Genomic DNA, 22584 nt, shown 5'->3' on the forward strand with positions numbered 1-22584 from the left:
AAGGATTCCGAAGTAGAAAATCCCAGTCTTCACCAGGATTCGAACCGGGGGCCCCCGGTTCGGAAGCCAAGCGCTTTACCGCTCAGCTACCGCACCTCTCCTGGCCTGACTGAAGTCTTATAATTGATGTAATTGTTTTGAAAAGGCTCAATCTCTTATTCGAATGCTCAAAAAAAAAATAATAATTTTCGCAATAAAAAAATGTTCACGAAATTGACGTTTACAAGATTACTATTCGTTTTAATTTAGATCTAACTTATAATATTGTGATGTCGGATTTTCAATAACTTTTCTAGTTAACGAGATCTAAACGGGACGGACGGACAGACGGACAGACGGACAGACATTTCGCACAAAACTAATAGCGTCTTTTCCCCTTTCGGTGGCCGCTAAAAAAGATGAGCACTTTCATTTCGTAATAAGTAGATAAAGAAATATCGAAAATTAATAAAATTGAGAGTTAATATCTTTTGATTAAATAAACGTGGATGTTAAATCTATTGTATAGTTTTAATTATAATTAAATCTATATTTTTGTTGAACAGTTCTTAAGTACTGTCAAAGCCGGTTAATCGAGCTAGCGGTTAAAGGAATGAGCCGCTTATTCTGACCGTTTCTTAAAGAACCTATCCAAAAGTAAGAAAACAAATCCTATAACACAATTGGACCAGTCGGTTATTATGACCATCATTGAACTTCCTAAAGAGGGGTCCGACATAATTTTTTTCTAAAACTGGTGTTGTGACACGGTTACTGTGTCTGGTCAACCGTGACACACGGTCAAGTGTTTGGGTATCGGAGAGTTAGGGGACTCGCGGGAAGTGACGAGTGTGTAAACAAGAAGAGAGGAAGTCAGCGAGTAAAGTATGAGATCTGTATATAGTGACTGCCGTGTATATATGTTATGTTGAAATGCTTCACAATTAAAAGACACTTTAAATGTAAAAGGACTTGTTTGTAGCCTACCTTGCTCCGCTACTGCTTTAAACATAGCGTTCCGTTGTATCGACTTAGCTTCCCTTACTTTTGATGGGTAGCTTCCCTTACTTATGATGGGTAGCTTCCCTTACTTATGATGGATAGATAGATAGATAGATAGATAGATAGATAGATAGATAGATAGATAGATAGATAGATAGATAGATAGACAGATAGACAGATAGACAGATAGACAGATAGATAGATAGATAGATGGATAGATACAAATCATAATAACAGTTTTTTAATTTGTTTATTGAATAGCTTTGGAGTTATAAAAAAAATTAGAAATTTGTTTACTGGAGAGTTAAAAAAAAAAGTTGATAGATAGATAGATAGATAGATAGATAGATAGATAGATAGATGGATAGATAGATAGATAGATAGATAGATAGATAGATAGATAGATAGATAGATAGATAGATAGATAGATAGATAGATAGATAGATGGATGGATAGATAGATAGATAGATAGATAGATAGATAGATAGATAGATAGATAGATAGATAGATAGATAGATACGAATCAAAATAACAGTTTTTAATTTTGTTTATTGAATAGCTTTGGAGTTATAAAAAAAAATTAGAAATTCGTTTACTGGAGAGTTCAAAAACAAAAAGTTGACATTTCGTTTTGAAGCCATCACGTGTACAATGACCAAAAGCTCTGTGCAATATGCTTAGAATAAAAGTTCCCGTGCTTCTCCTGGTTTATATATCATGTTTCTACTACATAGGTAAGTCCAATACTCCATTTATGTATACTATCTTAATTTTATGTCACTAATATAATATATAGTAGAATTAGAATTTGGTGATCCCTCTTAAGCCTACACAAAAGTTAATAACATTAATACGCTTACATATTCCCATATCTGTTGTAGGCATGGTCGACGCGCGAGCACGCTACTCTGCCTCATCGTGGCGCTCGTGTGGAAACGACCATTAGAGGAAGTGGTTAGGCTAAATGGGTAGCAAAACAAAACTCCCGTGGGGGTGACCACGGGTAGACGAGAGTCCACCCATTGCACGGGCGGGGTTGCAAAGGAGTCCCCATAAACCTGTCACACATCCATGCGCTGTTCCTCAAAGGGACCGTTACACAAATGGCGAGTCCCCCACGGTTAGCTTGGTATAACGAAGGAAAATGGCGGAGGCTCCCGGTGTCCTCGGCCTTCGGCCATGTACAGCCAAGCATGCGTCGGGGGCCAAAGGCATTGGAAACAGCAATGCTTTACATAGGCATTGACTCGGGTCTCTCGCAAACAGAACTGTGTTCCCACAGGTTTGTTTTTGTTTTACTGTTTGGCGTCCAAACAGGGTTTTTTTTCAAACTTAGAGCTCGAAGAGCCTTCGGCTCAGCTCTTAAGACGATCAAACAGAATGGACCAGATGACACAAGCGAGACTGTAACTATGGACAGGGCGTAAGAAACTCCATTTATGAAGAAATGTCAAGGACGGACTTGCCTGCTACCACGTAGTTCAAGCATCAGAAGAAATTTCATTTATTGGAGATATTCTCGATACATTTCGTATGATAGGCAATGTCAAGGACGGTACCTTAAAAGGTCATTGTTACCAACTATACAATTTTTAAAAAATTGGTTTGTGCTGTACGCGAAGAGCTGCTATTGTACAGTGCGAACAAATGCACTCACACAAAAAAAGTAATAAAATTATCGTATACATTTTAAATACATAGATTTTATTATTATTCTGTACTCCGGCTACACCAAACAGCTATTACACCAAACTGCTATTACACCAAACAGCTATTAAGCCAAACAGCTATTACACCAAACAGCTATTACTCCAAATAGATATTACACCAAACAGCTATTACACCAAACAGCTATTACACCAAATAGATATTACACCAAACAGCTATTACACCAAATAGATATTACACCAAACAGCTATTACACCAAATAGATATTACACCAAACAGCTATTACACCAAATAGATATTACACCAAACTGCTATTACACCAAACAGCTATTACACCAAACAGCTATTACACCAAATAGATATTACACCAAACAGCTATTACACCAAACAGCTATTACACCAAATAGATATTACACCAAACTGCTATTACACCAAATAGATATTACACCAAACTGCTATTACACCAAACAGCTATTACACCAAATAGATATTACACCAAACTGCTATTACACCAAATAGATATTACACCAAACAGCTATTACACCAAACAGCTATTACACCAAATAGATATTACACCAAACTGCTATTACACCAAATAGATATTACACCAAACAGCTATTACACCAAATAGATATTACACCAAATAGATATTACACCAAACAGCTATTACACCAAACAGATATTACACCAAATAGATATTACACCAAACAGCTATTACACCAAACAGCTATTACACCAAACAGCTATTACACCAAATAGATATTACACCAAACAGCTATTACACCAAATAGATATTACACCAAACTGCTATTACACCAAATAGATATTACACCAAACAGCTATTACACCAAATAGATATTACACCAAATAGATATTACACCAAACAGCTATTACACCAAATAGATATTACACCAAATAGATATTACACCAAATAGATATTACACCAAACTGCTATTACACCAAATAGATATTACACCAAACTGCTATTACACCAAATAGATATTACACCAAACTGCTATTACACCAAACAGCTATTACACCAAACAGCTATTACACCAAATAGATATTACACCAAACAGCTATTACACCAAATAGATATTACACCAAACTGCTATTACACCAAATAGATATTACACCAAACAGCTATTACACCAAATAGATATTACACCAAATAGATATTACACCAAACAGCTATTACACCAAACAGATATTACACCAAATAGATATTACACCAAACAGCTATTAAGCCAAACAGCTATTACACCAAACAGCTATTACACCAAACAGCTATTACACCAAATAGATATTACACCAAACTGCTATTACACCAAATAGATATTACACCAAACTGCTATTACACCAAACAGCTATTACACCAAACAGCTATTACACCAAATAGATATTACACCAAACAGCTATTACACCAAATAGATATTACACCAAACTGCTATTACACCAAATAGATATTACACCAAACAGCTATTACACCAAATAGATATTACACCAAATAGATATTACACCAAACAGCTATTACACCAAACAGATATTACACCAAATAGATATTACACCAAACAGCTATTAAGCCAAACAGCTATTACACCAAACAGCTATTACACCAAACAGCTATTACACCAAATAGATATTACACCAAACAGCTATTACACCAAACAGCTATTACACCAAACAGCTATTACACCAAATAGATATTACACCAAACTGCTATTACACCAAATAGATATTACACCAAACAGCTATTACACCAAATAGATATTACACCAAACAGCTATTACACCAAACAGCTATTACACCAAATAGATATTACACCAAACAGCTATTACACCAAACAGCTATTACACCAAATAGATATTACACCAAATAGATATTACACCAAATAGATATTACACCAAATAGATATTACACCAAACTGCTATTACACCAAATAGATATTACACCAAACAGCTATTACACCAAACAGCTATTACACCAAATAGATATTACACCAAATAGATATTACACCAAATAGATATTACACCAAACAGCTATTACACGAAACAGCTATTACACCAAATAGTAGATATTACACCAAATAGATATTACACCAAACTGCTATTACACCAAACAGCTATTACACCAAATAGATATTACACCAAACAGCTATTACACCAAACAGCTATTACTCCAAATAGATATTACACCAAATAGATATTACACCAAACAGCTATTACACCAAACAGCTATTACACCAAATAGATATTCCACCAAACTGCTATTACACCAAACAACTATTACACCAAACAGCTATTACACCAAACAGCTATTACACCAAACAGCTATTACACCAAACAGCTATTACAATAAACAGCTATTACACCAAACAGCTATTACAGTTATCCATCAACTAAATCTGTTCATTTTCTTTTTACATATTTCGGATGTTCCTTCAAAATTGAAGATGATTAGTTCCTAGCCCAAACTTTTCGTTGAACGGCGGGTTTGAACCCGAATCCATCAAGACGATAGTCTAGAGCGCATAACACATGACCAAGCATCCCTCTCCCAAAAAATCGCCAATACTGTCAGATTCACCAACTATAATTTCGTTTATAAACAAATGTTTACCTAGAAAGACGTTATCGTCTGTTCTCACGTATCTATCTACCTCAGCGGAAGGCGCCAACTCACGTCCGGTCTGCTCCAAAGGATACTACACTGCCAATCTTGTGGAAAACGACCCGAAGTCCAAAAGTGTGATCAAAGTCAGCTGCACTGACCCAGACAATGACAAGCTGACCTTCTCCTTCGACGGCGTGGGGGGAAACATTGATAGCACCTTCACGCTGAACAGCAGCACGGGAGAGCTGAAGCTTAACAAGGTTGCCGACGCTGAACAGATCGCCATTCAGCAAAAGACCCTTGTATACCCCTTTACGGTAAATACTTTAGACCTGCTAATAGCATTGTTCAAAAACATCTAGTCTTTGTTAACGATATAAACGCGGCTCTAATGTTAACCTTTATACTTACCATAAAATTAACCCCGTTAAACATTCCGTTATAAAGCATAAAACCACTATGCAACTCATTCAACTCGGCTCTAGTGTTAACCTTTATATTTATCCTAAACTTAACTCTAACATTCTATTACCAAGCATAAAACTCACTATTCAACGACCGTTGTATCGCAATACTAAGGTTAACCATTATTATTGTACAAGCATATAGCTATATATATATATATACCTTCTTATTGTTTCAATTATTTTATGCCAAATTCTCTGAAAAGGACATAATTTGTTTCCAGTCGATAATATTTTTAAACTTTCAGTTTGACAAACTTAATAAAGAGTTGTGTGGTATCCGCCTCTGTCTCTCGTCACCATAATCCGGGACTCTAACTCTGCCTGCTTTACAGTAGGAATATTCAATTGGATTAGACCAGTGTTTCCCAACTTTGTCCTTGTCGGAACACTTCGCATATTGTGATCAATTAGCGGAACACTTTACTTATTTTTTTAGAGACGTTAATTCACATGGTGGCCTAACTAGTTAATTATTCCAGTAGGTCGCGGAACAAATATTCAGGCCTCGTAGAAACACTAGGGTTCCGCGGAACACATTTTTGAGAAACACTGGATTAGAGTAACACCATTAGTAAAAATCACTAAAGTTGGAGACCCTTCAGGACAGAACGGATATAAAAGTAAAGTTAGCACTAATACATAAATCACTAAACCATAATTTACAAAAAACAAAACCAAATAAAATGCTTAGAAAGACACAAAGATAAAGGCATGTTTTTTTTTATTTCATATGATAAGACGTATTTCTAGTGTTCATTCTTCCCTAGAGCTATCGGAGTATAGAATGGGTTGCCTGAATCAGCCAGGAAAACTAACGGCTAAGAAAAATTACTAATTAACGTGCATGACTACATTGATACCTGAATACGCCTAGGATGTAACCGTCTACTCTTCTGAAGTTAAGTCTGTAATGTATAAGATAAGAAGATAACATTAGATAATCTAGCTCAGTGATAGGCAAACTACGGCCCGCGGGCCAACTCCGGCCCGCGACATATTTTGTAATAATAATTTAAAAATAACAAATTACAGTTACATTTTACGTTTTCAATGTCAAATCGAACCGTTGCGGAAATATTTCGAATTTTAATTTGTGTGTTACTAAGTTGTTATTTCACACTGGAGTCGCTAAAACTGAAATTTTGTGTGTACGTTCTAGAACGACCATTAGTCCACCTAAATCTAATGGGTACCTGTGTGACAAGAGGGACAATAAGGGTAGCTACTTTTAATACTAATACTTGGGACAATAAGGGTAGCTACAGTTTTTTTTTCAATAAGAGTTAGTCCCCTTTAGTACTTGATTTAAGTCCCTGCTAACTGTTTACAATTGCCACTCTCTTGAGTCCTTGAGCTGACCAGTGTAGTTTGAACTAAGTCTCCTTAATGTTTAACTGATACTTGTGTTGTTGTGCTCTAACTGTGTTACTCAAGAGGAGTGTGCCACTGTTATGGGTAGAGAGATTCGGTAATGAGCTAAGTAGACTTTATTTATTTGTCATTAATAATTTGGTTTATGTAAATAGTATAGTCTACTTATTCTCTTATCCTCCCCCCCCGTATATATATTTTTTAAAGACATCCTTTGTTTTAATACGAGACAGTAGTGTGTCTCATGGATGACGTCATTTAATTGTCATGACATGTATTATATTATTGTAAACCAGTGATTCCCAAAGTGGTCTATATAGACCCCCAGGGGTCTACGAAGACTTCCAAGGGGTCTACGAAACTGAAAACATAAATTGGGGGTCTATGAGATGTCCACGGGGGTCTACGATAATACATTTCATTAAAACAGGTCCTGACTTATAATAATTTGTACATCCCATTTATGTAATTCTTTCATACATTTATGTGTGATTTGTTCCATCATTAATCTTTTAAATATTTATCCTGCCATACAAGCGAAAAAATGTTGTATTTAATATGAAACCAATTACGCTATAGGATCATCCGAGACAATGCCATACTGACAAAAATAGATAAAGATTTGAAAAATTTTCGAACACTCAAAGATTAGGTTCAGAATTAGACCCACAAAATCTCTCTTCGACATCATATAGAGAAGTTGATGGTTTGTGAACGTCTTACAAGATCTCTTTGATCATCATCATCTCTTTACTTATAGCAAAATACGTAAAACACTAGAAGCAAAACATTGATTTTACCAGCCGTTGTTGTTTTAAAAACTGCTTTACACAAACCTACATCTGATATTATTAAAAGAAATTCTTTAAGCAACAATATAGTTTAAGGTCACTTTGTGTTATGAGTTATTAAAAGATTCTTATATAACTCTTTGGAAAACGACATATATACAGTCTGGGAAATGCGGCATAGCGCTGAGTGCTGTAAACTGCCTAAGGGTCGTCTGCTCCTTAGTTTTCCTCAGGATAGAGCAGTGGTCTTCAACCTTTTTTGGCCTACCGCCCCCTTTTCGTATTTTTTCTTTTTAAAAATTGGCCAGCGGTTCCCGCTATAAAGAAGCGTGAAAAGGCTAATTTGAACAAAATGTCATCTTTTTATTAATTTTTATGCTGTCAAATTCTCCCCCCCTCCTCCACCCACCCTGGCTTCGCCACTGTGTGCCTCCTATGTTTACATTCTTTTTTACTGAAGACATAATTTTGTAAATCTATTTTTTCCTGCAAATCAATTTTTAAACATCAGTAAAATTTGTTTAATAATTGTCATTTATAATTAATTTGTTTAAATTTTAGAAGCGAATCGTAATTTCTTCATAGAGCATTGTTATGTGAATTGCATAGATATCGGTGTCCTTAGGCAGTAATTCATTTGTCAACAAACAAGTTATGTGAGATTGTAAAACTCTTTAAAATAGAGTTATTATTTCGATAAAAGATGAAATATAATCAATGAAAGTCCATTTCTTTCCTAGCAGTCGGAGGTTCGTTTCATTCATTTGTGTTAGATGCCTACCGTGTAAAACAATTTTTTATCCTGCTTTAAGTCATCGCCAACTGTTGAATATTCCTGTTTCTCAAAAAAAAATCAAAATTGTATTTAAGAGCTTAACAAAACGAGCAATCACAAAACCCCTTTCGAAATCCAGCGAACTTCAGTTTACAACAAGAGTCTAACATCATGTTCATCATTTGTTTCACAAAACTGTTGAAATAGGAGATTAGTTTCGGCATGTGTTTTTTTTAAATTTACAATTTTATAATTAGATTCTTGTGTAGTGTGGTAGTTGTAGGTCTATTTCTGCCGTTGAGGATGGTGGGCAATAGAAGTTTTTGATGATGTACTTAGTTCCTCCCCTCTAAAGAAGTATTTCTTGCATGTCGATGTCTGTAGTGTTCTGTACGTGTTCTACTGTGGCTTGAGTGTCGTTTCTTATGAGGGTCATGATTCCCTGACATTTGGTGCAAAGGCATCTGTACTGTGTGTAGCCTGTGATGTTTATTTTTTTCTTGGGCAGTAGTGTTTCTTGTAACAACCTGGTTCAGATGTCCAAATGGTTCGAGGCAAGCACGCCCCTTTTATGAACCATGTGACTCGATAAAGGCTTTTATCTCGTGGCCAGGATGAGAAATTGGTTCTTCACCGATCTCTCTGTCAGGAGGCCCCCGTCGACTAAGTGATCATTTATTCACACCCGTCTTGGCATGTTGCACGTTCTTCCGAACCTCTGCATGAATTCCTCCTTTCATGTGTGGCTGGAAGCTCAAGCCCCAGGTGGGGGCCATCCTTATGCCTATGCTGTCCCATCATACCCGTGGGGGGATCATCACCACACGTATGGGCCCCTTTGGGAAATGGGCTGATGGGGGTTTCGGACTGGTTTAGCGAGCCTTTTTTCTATCCCTACCCCGTGTAATGTACCCTCGCTAGAGGGTACGTGTGGCAGCCCACTGAAAGCTATGTTTGCTACCGTACTTCGTTTCCACCGGAGGGTCAACGCTGGGGTGACGGGAGCATTCCTCCGGTCTTGTGACAACCAGATAGACCTGTTAACTACCTAACCCTAAGATCTATGTAAGTCAACAAACACAAAGAGGAGTGGCTCAACCAATGGGCATCAGGAAACACAGGCAGAGCCATGTACAAAAGAAATGACCATACCTAACAAACTGGACAGTATTAACTTCCTCCCCCGCAAAGAGCAATCTACAATTTTCCAACTAAGAACAGGACACACCTCTGTTAAATTACCATCTGAACTAAATAAGTTCCCCTCAACTCCCCCTTTGTAGACACTGCGCCCACCCTTATGAAACCGTAAACCATATCCTCTTTGAATCCACCTATTCCACCTTAGGCAGACCCTACTTCCACTCCAGCCCAACATAACCAACACCCTGTACGGCAGTGCTGAACAACTGAAGAAAACAGCACACTTTTTTTATTGGCACAGTCTGCAAAAGAGCTCACAGCTCAGCAGCAATAGAGCTGGCTAGAAGAAGTAGATAATTAGATTCAAATAGAAATGAAATTGCGAGCTAAACTTTTCTTGTGTATCATAACTCACAAGGTTAATAGTGAATAGATGTGTTCTTCATTCTATATTACCTATGAAGTCATTGAAGCTTCCAACCACTGATGGTTCCCTATATGTCGTCATAAGCTGCATAACTAGACTATTTTGAATTAATATTTCATCACTAAAGGAAAAAAAAAGTCGTTTTGTGTAACATATGTTTAAAAAAAAAATAATAATTTTAGTTTTAATCAATTTTCAAACAATATCATAAGACTTTTAAAAAAAGCTATGCATTTTTCTAAGAGACCACTAAAACATATCTTGCTTTGACGTTTTTTGTTTTTAATAATGTTTTAATAGCAGATTTGTATAATTGTTCATGAATATTCTTAAATTATTTTTGGATATTTCTATATGTTCGTGAAGCCAACTTGGTTTCATAACCTGATCTGAAATGCCGTCATTCAAAGTAGAACATTGGGATACTTTTTATCTCGTGGTAATTCACTAAAACCCTTAGCAATATACCTTTACATACCAGCGAGTGTTTGTAACAACACTTTTTCAATGTTTTTTGTTTTAAAAAAAAATAAATTATTTTATTTGAATGTCAGCTTTGACGTTTGTTTCAGTTCACATTTACATATCAACATATGAACATATGTAGATAAAATAAACTACAATCTAAAAGGCGTATTGCCTACTTTGTTTATCAAATCTTAAACGCTTATGCTCGCAAAATCTAAGGACACTAGATACCCTACGGTACAGAAAAAAAAATAATTTAAAAATAGAAAATGGGATTCCTGAACTCAATTTCTAACGCTGTTTCTGTTCTTAAATTAGAAGCAATCTAACTATAATTTGTTTGCCAGCTTTAATTTTTAAGAATTTTAAATGTTTTGTTTCAGTGCCCTTTTAGTTTCTTCTTTCCGCCTTTATGCCCAGCGCCCCCTTACCACCCCCTTTTGTGTCTAGCGCCCCCCTACCGCCCCTTTGGCTCCCAGCGCCCCACAAAATCTTGAAAACGCCCCCTAGTGGGCGATATCGCCCCCGTTGAAGACCACTGGGATAGACCCACAAAACCTTCCCCAAGTTTGGCTATAGTTGCAAAGCATCAGAGGTTTAAATTCAGTTTTTTGCTGGGTAACCAGCCAAGGCTAATGATCCCTTCCCGCTCGAAGCTAACAGGCGACATTTACTCGCCTTCGCCCCTTCTCCTGTTAGTAAAAACAGCTCACGCGGACCCAATATTTGAGCCACACTTTAAAGATCAAGAAATAGTCGTGAAACTGATCTTTGCGAAAACTTTTACAAATTAATTAACGAATACCTTAATATTTAATGTTTGAAGGACTACTTCATTGAACAACAAATTCCTACATGAAACAAAATATCCATAGCAACGGATGATTCACGAGCAAAAAGAAAAAAAAATATTTTAATTGGTTTAAATTTTTTTTTTATCTCTATAACTATATATGTAGCTTTAAATCACTTTTTCATTATTCAACTCACTACAGTTAGAAATTTGCTTTAAAAAAATGTTGATGAATTAGCAAAAAATGTGTGCAAGTTAAGCAGGGGGTCTACCGAAAACCAGAAAACATTGAAAGGGGTCTATGAGACAAAAAAGTTTGGGAACCACTGTTGTAAACCATCGTTTTGGTTTTTGAGATGAGACACTATTGTTCCTCTGTGATGCTGATTCTTTGATTATTTTCAAACTGAACCTGTCCTACTATTTTGATTTGTTTCATTATTTCATTTTCTTTTGATAGCCTTTATTTCTGTTTTTTTACATGATCTATTTCTTTTGTTTCTAAAGCAACTCTTTTGTTTTGTGTTGCAACTGAAATCTCAGTATTATTACTTGTCTGTCTCTGTAATTTTGTATATCTAGAGGCTATAGTTAATAGCCTAGATAATATATTTTGGGACACAGAGTACCACTGGACTAACTTGTCAGTGCAGCAGAGGTCACTGGTCTTATGACCTAATCAAAATACAAGGTCACAACCTGACATTAGTTGGGGAAAAGTAAAAGGCGGTTGGTTGTTGTGCTGGCCACGTGACATCCTCGTTAACCGTGGGACACAGAAACACGGATTGCAAAGTCTGAGAGGGATGCTTCACTTTTTTTTTATTCAAACACGTAAAAAAATATTTCAATGGCTAAATAACTTAAAACAAGAAAAACATTTTTTAAAAATACATTTTATCAAAAGTCAATACCTCCAACTTAGAATAGAATGAAAAAACTAAACGAAAAAAATTTTGGTTCTTACCGGGCATCGATCCCGTGATTCTGACTCCGGCAGTTGCGTTAGAGTATTGTGAGAAATATTTACCATTTCAGCTACCGGAACTTTGTATTTTGGAGATTATTTATTGATAGTATCAGTATTATCGTTCTAGAGATCAGTTGTCCATGTTTCTGGTTCCAGGTTTCACCCTGGTCCAATTTCCTGGATCCAGGTTCCATGAAGTTCTGACTTGAATAGAGAGAGGTATTGTAAAAAAAAACAAAAAAACATAGAAGTATGAATGTAGAAATACTTTTTTTCTAAGTATTTCACATTTGCCATTAAATCGTGACGACTAGGACTAGATCTATATATCTAATATAAAAGGACATTTCACTCTCAGACATAAAACTCTTTATGCATCAATGATCGATGAAGAAAAAAAGTCTCCCAAAAGGAAGCTGCTACACATGCAAGTCATTCTAGCGTACAATTAAAACTTGTTATTTAACCATAACCCTAACCCTAACCAAATTAATAAAAACTATTACCAAAACATTCTTAGCTCCATACATCGTATTAGTTAAAATTTGATATAATTAAATTCAATAATTAGTTTTCATATTTTCTTAATTTTTCCTTTTAATTTTTGGCCCGCTCTTCAAAAAGTCTAGATAATAGTATAGATTTCAGATCTAGTTGTAGGATTTTAAAATTAGATAATTGGAAGAAAAAAAAGGTTTCGTTTATTTCAAATGAAGCAGTTTACCAGATGTCCAGAACAAGACACTTTATAGCGGATCCAGTTGGCATGCCTCAAGGGTTCACACGTCTGTCACTGTTTATTGAGTCTGCATTTGACCCTTCCATTCAACTTAATCCTTTATATCCAATGGTTTAAACACACCCACCCACACACTAATATTTAAAAGAAAGATAAGTTTTGGAGAATCCTAAAGAAGATGACATGACTAGATTGATACATGCAATGCGTTGGGCGTAATCTTTTGAAGTAACGTCTCTAATTTAATAGATAGGACGTAATAACGTCATGTATAAGGAAATTCTAAACTTTTACAAGTTTAAGTCAAATTAGATGAAAAGATGCTTTTCCCAAGCTTTATGGAATCCGGTATTTTGGCTGAAATCATCGTTGTGTGACTGCGAAAAAATTTTGCATGAGCACAGCACTTCACGTGCAGGTCATACAAAATTCTTTATCAATAAATTTTTTATCCGTTAAATCTATGTATATTTCAATAGAAGGAAAAAAAATATTAATTAACTTCACAATTCTGCATCCTCGTTTCTTCCATTTGGATAAATTATTTAGCTAATTGTTTATTTACGCGTTTTTTTTTCGTGTTTTCTGATTTCCATAATAGGAGACTTCATATTTCAAGAAATAAGATTTTAGTTCTCTTCAGTCGGAGTCTTCTGTGAATCTTTATCGTTAGATAAATAACTAGATATGCTCTTGTGGTAATGTACTATTCTAATCAGCGAGAAATGGCCAGTGTCGGCTTTCTATAAATTGTCAAATGATTAGTAATAACTCTTTTTTTTTTAAAAATCAAACAGCTGAGAGTTCTGGTCGATGATGGAGTCACCACGCCAGTGGTGCTTACATACTTCATCACTATCACGGACATCAATGACGTCAGACCGACCATTACCGGACTACCCTCGACTATTTTCGTACCGGAAGACAGCAAGGTCGGAACGAAGTTAGCCACTTGCAATCTAACGGATGGGGACTTTCCAGGTGCTGGGAATGACGTAGCTTTCGTCAAAATTAAAAGTACGTATTAATGTATCTATCTATCTATCTATCTATTATCTATCTGTCTATCTATCTATCTATCTATCTATCTATCTATCTAGCTATCTATCTATCTATCTGTCTGTCTATCTATCTATCTATCTGTCTATCTATCTATCTATCTATGTCTATCTATCTATCTGTCTATCTATCTATCTTTATATCTATCTATCTATCTATCTATCTATCTATCTATCTATCTATCTATCTATCTGTCTGTCTATCTATCTATCTATCTATCTATCTATCTATCTGTCTGTCTATCTATCTGTCTATCTATCTATCTGTCTATCTATCTGTCTATCTATCTGTCTATCTATTTTACAGGTGGAGATCCTCTCGGAATGTTCTCTATAGACTACATCTCTTGTGATCTGATGTTAGTCCGAAACTTGGACTTTGAAAACACCACCAAGTACGTCCTAGTCCTCATGGCCTATGACATTGGACAGAACAACCCCAAGTCTATGTCATCGTCTGTCACACTGACAGTGTCAGTGACTGATGTCAATGACAATCAACCAGTAAGCAGTGCATACTTTGTTTTAGAAATAAAATCAGCAGTGATATTAGAATTTTAGTTGAAGTAATCTTAAGTCTGAATTGAAGTAAATCAGACTTTAGAAGTAAACTAGACCTTAGAAGTAAATTAGACCTGAATTAGAAGTAAATTAGACCTGAATTCGACGTAAATTAGACTTGAAATGGAAGTAAATTAGACATGAATTAGAAATGTATTTAAAATTGAGTCACCAGTAAATTAGACCTGAATTAGAAGTAAATTAGACCTTAGAAGGAAATTAGACATGAATTAGAAATGTATTTAAAATTGAATTAAAAGCAATCTTAAAACTGGATCAAAATATATATTCTGAATTAGAAATAATGTTGGAACTGAATTAGAAGTAATATTAGAATTGAATTAGATGTAGTTATGAATTAGAGGTAGGTTATTTTTTATAATTGAATAAGAAGTAATATTAGAACTGAATTAAAAGTAATGTTAGATCTGAGAACTAAGTACTTTAACTCTTTCTCTCCTAATTGGCAATGCCATCGTTGATTTGACCTCATTAAATTAAATTAATGTTTAATTTTATAAACTTGACTTTGTGTTATATGAAAAAGGGCATGCATTTCCCTTTAATTCTAGACCAAATAAAACATTTTCTCATAACAAACGAAAAAGGTAGTCAAGCTTAATCGTAACAAGGTAGTGAAATAGATCTTAATTAAAAGTAATATTAGAGAACTGAGTAACAAATAATGTAAGATCTGAATTATAGAATCAGAGTTCACATTTACTTTTTTTTTGTTTGTTAATTAAATTTGTCTAGATTTATTTTAGTCGAGTGTTACGCTCTAGATTTACAAATCATTAAACTAGAAATATTTCGATTGTACGTATTCAGAATGGTACAACAAGGGAAAAGAAAGTATTTATGCTAGTAAGTCAATGGTCACTTTACATCCTTTTCAGGCGTGTACTTCCTACAACCTGATGCGTGACGTAGTAGAGACGGCCAGCGTCGGGTCTGTCTTAGTGCAGTTGAACTGTACGGACAAAGAGTCGAAAGCTTCACTCAGTTACACAATTCTTAGCAGAGTCCGTAAGTGATACTAATCAAGATCTGCCTGTGATATACAGTGTAGCTGTGTAGGAGAATGTCTTTATAAGAGAGAGTATCTTGGCGCTGGACAGACTGAAAGAGAATGTGTGAGAAAGAGAGCTGTGGTTAGAAGCAGTGGCGTAGATATTGTTGTAACTCCAGTGGCGGACTGAAAGGGTTAATGTGTGTGCGGCCTACTGATACACACGACTCAGGCCAATCACACAGGTCAACGGGTCAACGGCTGTTGAACAAGGGACATTACTGCTAATTCACGCAATATGACCAATGTTATGGTCATGTGACCATAAGGCCTTTACAGACGAGAGACAGTGTGTTAGAAAGGACAGTCGAGTCCAGAACAGCAAGGCATGAGGACTGTGGTACTTTGTGAGTCCTCGAAAAATGTAGCTGTAGGAGCTAGAGACACTAGTAAAGTTTAGTTAGGCAGTTCTGTAGTGTAGCAAAGCATTTGAAGTTAGTGTAGCCAATTGTGTTTATTGGCTGTTGTTGATGTATTTGTCATTAAACAGCTACATTGTTTATTGAAGCTCTTGTTGTCAAGTTGATGTCTTAGATGTGTTGTTGGTCAGTGTTTTGCAGAAGGCCTGATAGAGATCATAACAATATGAATTTGGGGGCCCGGGCCACTTGAACTCTTTAGGGACCTCTGCATGTTGACATTCGACATCATGACATAAGTGGGGGCCCGAGGATTTTCAAATTTTAACACCCCTCCCCCTCACCAAACCTTAGCTACGCCAGTTTGGGAGTATCTGTGTTTGCGAAAATGTGGGTATGTGATAAGTATGCGCGATTTGTAAGAGTGTGTGGAATTGTAGGCGTATTTTTCATGTGGGGAATGTGTTGCAGTGAGCGGGCGGTTACCCAAGTCATATGTACTTGTGGCGACATCACAACCTATTAGAGCAGCGGTTCTCAACCTTTTATGCTGGGCGACCCCTTTTTACAATCCCCCACTCTGCCGCGACCCCCACCCACACAGCAATAGAAGAACAGACAATAACAATCCATATTTTCGATGGTCTTAGGCAACCCCTGGCAAATCGTCAATCGACCCCTAAGGGGGTCGCGACCCACAGGTTGAGAACCCCTGTATTAGAGGCCCCTGACCGCTTGTCAGGTTAACATTGCAAAAAAACTAGAAACCTATTGCAAATCTGATATTGTATGTTAGATCTTGTCAAGTTCTGATGTAAGGATTACTTTTATTTTCTGAAAGTGAACAGTTATTTTTTTTTTAATTAATTATTTTAAAAAAAGGCATTACTTTTTTATCACGCATCCTGCATTATAATATGCACTTGCGTCAATCTAAATGGATGGCTGGCCTGGTCGTGCGGTTTTGGATTTATCGATGGTCTCGGGTTCAAACCCTTTCCTCTTCCATCCCCTGTCGTCCTGCTGGAGGTTTGGACTAGAAAGGAAACTATCTTCAAGTCTGAAGGAACATCCGAAACATGTAAAACAAAACATTTTAAATGGAACCCAGATCTAGATCTACTTTGACTATTCGAAGCAATTTTGTGATTACACATACTATTATGATTGTCTTGTTGAAGACAAAGACTAAGATTGCTTTATTGACATTTGTTGTGATTACAAGGACTCTTGTCTTATATATAAAGACAACACAACAGAGACATATACATAAATAGAACAGACACAACATAAAGAGTTCATTGAGCGACTACACAGGCATCTTGATCCTTTTCATGTTTCCTGTTTTTCACTATTGCTAGCAACATATTATGTTTAGCTGTGCGTGTGTGTGTGTGTGTGTAGACCCCATGCTTCCTGACTGTGTGTTACACGAGGAGTTGTAAAGAAAATATCTTTTCCTGAACCTGCCTGCACTTTTCCAGTTTCGAATAAAGTGTAATACAATCAATCAGTTCTTTAAATGTTCGATCTCCTTAAGCGTGTAGAATGCCAATATCTGAACCAATCGATCCTCAGTGCAATGGGGTCTATTATGAAACTCGGGCTACACTTAATAACGTGCTTAATTTTTTGACAGGTATATGATAGACAGTGTCTATACTCCAAAAAGGGTCAATATTTTGACAGGTAAATGATAGACCAGTGACTATCTTTTAAGTGCTCAATGAATGGTATGCTACATAAATTCAGATTAAATAAAACTATAATGTAAACAGAAAATTTATATTAAATTGGGCCTTTATATTAACACATAACCCTGCGGAGTAGTTCGTAATTTAAGGCAAGATAATATCAAATATTTGATAAAATAGTTTCGTTCTTTTTATTTCCCATATTTTATTTTCAATGTTCAATATTCTTTTCCGATATTTTTTTACTGTAACTCTTATTATGATATGAGGCTTGGCTTTTGAACCTGGTTTCGAATCTGAGCGAAGACTAGGATTTTGAAATTCGGGATTTTCGGGCGTCAAGACTGAAAGGAGCACTTTACTATCATTATTTTTTACTCTACATTTTAATTTTTATATTTTAGGGATATCAGGATTTAAAAAAAAAGTAAGAAAAAAGTATCTCAACTAACTACGACTTTGAAAACCGATTTAGAGGCAAAAAATAACAACTTTACTTATAGTGTTATTTTACGTGCTCGAAAATCTTAAATTAAAATAAAATAACATTATTTTTCCCAAAATTAAAATTTATGTCTACTGGTCAAATATACGTGGAAGCGCGGTGGCTGAGCATTAAAGCGCTTGGCTTCCGAACCGGGGTCCGTGTTCGAATCCTGGTGAAGACTGGTATTTTTTAATTTCGGGATTTTCGGGCGCCTCTCAGCTATAATGGGTACTTGACATTAGTTGGGGAAATGTAAAGGCGGTTGGTCGTTGTGCTGGCAATGTGACACCCTCGTTAACCGTAGGCCACAGAAACGGATAACCTTTACATCATATGCCACAAGGTCTGAAAGGAGAACTTATGCAGAGTTTAACAGAAATCTGTGTAGTTTGACTGAAATTTCTATAGATAGTAAGGAATTGTTTTAGATGGTAGGAGACTATTATGCGTCAAATATTTTGTACATGATTTGGTTAGTTACGTGCCAATTTATACTAAGACAATCTGTTTCGACTCATATAATTGAAATAAGAATTTCCGAAGACTCACGGCATACACTATCAACCTACTTTTTTCTTCTCTCCACAAACAGCTAGCACTGACGTCAGGTTACAGGTGAACAGCGCCACAGGGGCCATCACTCTAAACGGCTCTCTAGACTACGAGAAAAACGACCGGAAACTGGAAGTGAAAATCCAGGTAGCAGACACTGGCTTCAAGACCGTGATGAGCACTATAGTGACCGTGGTCTTTCGAGTGACCGACGCTGATGACAACCCACCTGTGTTGATCTCCTTATATCTCGGGTGTAAGTAACATCGTTACATTGGCCTCAGCTGGTCAGTACAAATGTAGTAAGTAACATCGTTACATTGGCCTCAGCTGGTCAGTACAAATGTAGTAAGCAACATCGTTACATTGGCCTCAGCTGGTCAGTACAAATGTAGTAAGTAACATCGTTACATTGGTCTCAGCTGGTCAGTACAAATGTAGTAAGCAACATCGTTACATTGGCCTCAGCTGGTCAGTACAAATGTAGTAAGCAACATTGTTACATTGGTCTCAGCTGGTCAGTACAAATGTAGTAAGCAACATTGTTACATTGGCCTCAGCTGGTCAGTACAAATGTAGTAAGCAACATTGTTACATTGGTCTCAGCTGGTCAGTACAAATGTAGTAAGCAACATTGTTACATTGGCCTCAGCTGGTCAGTACAAATGTAGTAAGCAACATTGTTACATTGGTCTCAGCTGGTCAGTACAAATGTAGTAAGCAACATTGTTACATTGGTCTCAGCTGGTCAGTACAAATGTAGTAAGCAACATCGTTACATTGGCCTCAGCTGGTCAGTACAAATGTAGTAAGCAACATTGTTACATTGGTCTCAGCTGGTCAGTACAAATGTAGTAAGCAACATTGTTACATTGGCCACAGCTGGTCAGTACAAATGTAGTAAGTAACATTGTTACATTGGCCTCAGCTGGTCAGTATAAATGTAGTAAGTAACATTGTGACATTGGTCTCAGCTGGTCAGTACAAATGTAGTAAGTAACATTGTTACATTGGTCTCAGCTGGTCAGTACAAATGTAGTAAGTAACATAGTGACATTGGCCTCAGCTGGTCAGTACAAATGTAGTAAGTAACATTGTTACATTGGCCTCAGCTGGTCGGTACAAATGTAGTAATTGACATTGTTACATTGGTCTCAGCTGGTCGGTACAAATGTAGTAATTGACATTGTTACATTGGTCTCAGCTAGTCGGTACAAATGTAGTAATTGACATTGTTACATTGGTCTCAGCTGGTCGGTACAAATGTAGTAATTGACATTGTTACATTGGTCTCAGCTGGTCGGTACAAATGTAGTAATTGACATTGTTACATTGGTCTCAGCTGGTCAGTACAAATGTAGTATTGCGCGGTGTTACGACGTCGTTTGAAGAGATTTGACTTAAGGTGTATCTCCTTCTCACTTCATATGACATGCGGAATCGGAGGTGCCATTTTATCTTTTATATTTACCTTTACCTATCCCTTAGTCTGTTGGACCGTTTGGGCAACATACAAAATTCGTCAGCCGTCTTTCTCCATTACTCTGTCCTTTGTCTTAGTTAGAACCTCTTTCAATGGCAGGCCCGTCCTTTCTTTTATGTTGTCCTCCCATCGCTTACTCTGTAGGCCTCTTCTTCTTTTTCCTGGTTTTGTTTCCTGGAGGAAAGTCTTTCCGAGCCCCGAAGATATTGTAATATGGCCATAGATTTTTAGCTTGCGTTTTTTTACGATAGTTAGCAGGTCATCATGGGGTCCAATGGCTCCAATAACCCTGTCTTTAATCTCTTGGTTTGTGATGCGGTCTTTGAATGTGATACCTAGGATCCTTCTGCAGCATCTCAACTCTATTGCTAGGATCCTCCTCTCTAGCTCTGCAGTCAGCGTTCAAGACTTACAAACATATAAAAATGTGGCCATGACCAGGGAGTGCATCAGTCTGATTTTGGTGCCGAGGGCTAGACCTTTGTCTTTCCAAATTACTTTTAAGTTTACAATGGGATGCTGTGGACTGTGCAATTAAAGCCAGTAGTTCAGGTTTTTTTCCCTCATCTGAGACATATATATATATGAAGCAAACACTACTAAGATGTCATAAATCACAGAGTATATACTATTGAGTTTAATTCTTTTAACAGTAACAGACCCTGACTGTGACTACAACCGAGATTATCTGTTATAGAAGGCCTGAACACCAAGCTACAACGTCACAACCAGTGGGCAGGATAGACCAATAGCTCGTTGCCTAACAGACCTGTGACTTTGCATAAGTTTTCATAGCTAAATAAAAAGAAAAAAAAATTAACATTGGCTAGAGAAGGAGAAAATATTTATCTTGAATAAACTTTTATGTCTTCGCATATTTCCTCATATAAGCGTTATATTAGAAGACGATGCGTAAAATGTTCCCGAACATTAGTTTATAAAACTCTTGAATAATATAATGCTTATAATAATATAAAGTCTAGATCTAAAGGTCAATCATTGGGATGTTTTAATGTCTAGTAGACCTAGATCTTTAAAAGAAATATAATCGCTCTAAAACTTGTATAAAGGCGGTATTATCTTTTATTTTACATAAAGTATTCTTAATATTTTTCTTCTTTTCTAAACAAAAAACGAAGAACACAATGTGGATCTTGGTTTTCCTTTCATAAGTTTTTTTTTTTCTTTTTCCTATTGGATCCAAATCTTTCTTTTAGCCTGACAATAATTAATGTATTTTTCCTTTTCAAATGTGTGTTTTTATTTTCCTCTTGTTATCTCCCAAAAGATATATCAGAAGATGCCAACATTGGTGCCTATGTCATGACGGTGAATGCCACAGATGTGGACTCACCAAACACCGCCCTCTCCAGGATCACATTCGGATTTGAGCAGAGCTGTTCCCAGCCCAACTGGTTCAAGATCGACTCTTACACAGGTATGTAGATCTAGCTCCCCGTATCGATTTAATAACGCTGTTAAGTCAACTTTCTTTTTGTCACCATGAATAGCGAAGGGAAGAAAACGAAGGAGGGGGAAAATGTGTAACGAGGGCGAAAACACCAGGTCACGTAGCGGACTGAATCAGTCCAGTGACTTTAGTAGCTTGTACTTCTACACTTAGACACACAGACCAACATTGTGTTTAATGGAGTGTTGCGTTGACCCGCAAAGATTACGACAAACGTTAAGACACGATTTTCTTTGCTATGATGTCGTCAACTAGTTATCAATGCATTATATCGAGATAGCCGCCAGGTCGTGTGGTATTCGCGATGACTGCCGTTCGGTCGTCTCCTTGGTCCCGGGTTCATACCCTGCCCGTTGCAAACTTGCCATCCCCCGTTGTCATGTTCAGGATTTGGTCTCTGGTAGAACGCCCTAACCATGTAAAACATGTGTATATTAGTATATATATTTAGATATATGAAAGGTTGTATGGTAATAGAAGACAACTGGAGTTCACTTGTTCAATTCCTACAATGAACTCAACAGTTTCGTAATGGTAAACTAGCAAAGTTTAACTAAATATAATTTTAAAAAAAAAAACTTTTAAACTAAATAAAGCTTATCTAAATGGGAAGAACTTCACCCTTAAGACTATATCTATCA

At 36.5% G+C, this 22584-nt stretch overlaps 1 protein-coding gene across 2 annotated transcripts in view; it reads left to right on the forward strand.

The window, feature by feature from the left end:
- The first annotated feature begins 1546 nt into the window (after positions 1 to 1546).
- LOC106056608 (protocadherin Fat 4-like) overlaps positions 1547 to 22584 on the forward strand; it is a 60327-nt gene continuing 39289 nt past the window's right edge. For both annotated transcript variants that reach the window (XM_056027341.1, XM_056027340.1), the window contains exons 1-7: positions 1547 to 1715; positions 5314 to 5579; positions 14004 to 14223; positions 14572 to 14768; positions 15725 to 15854; positions 19030 to 19245; positions 21761 to 21910. In XM_056027341.1, the coding sequence (XP_055883316.1) occupies positions 1655 to 1715; positions 5314 to 5579; positions 14004 to 14223; positions 14572 to 14768; positions 15725 to 15854; positions 19030 to 19245; positions 21761 to 21910 (1240 nt within the window). In that variant the 5' untranslated portion in view covers positions 1547 to 1654. The remainder of the gene's footprint in view (positions 1716 to 5313; positions 5580 to 14003; positions 14224 to 14571; positions 14769 to 15724; positions 15855 to 19029; positions 19246 to 21760; positions 21911 to 22584) is intronic.

Source organism: Biomphalaria glabrata, chromosome 4 (assembly GCF_947242115.1).
Source record: "Biomphalaria glabrata chromosome 4, xgBioGlab47.1, whole genome shotgun sequence".
NCBI classification, from domain to species: Eukaryota; Metazoa; Mollusca; class Gastropoda; family Planorbidae; genus Biomphalaria; species Biomphalaria glabrata.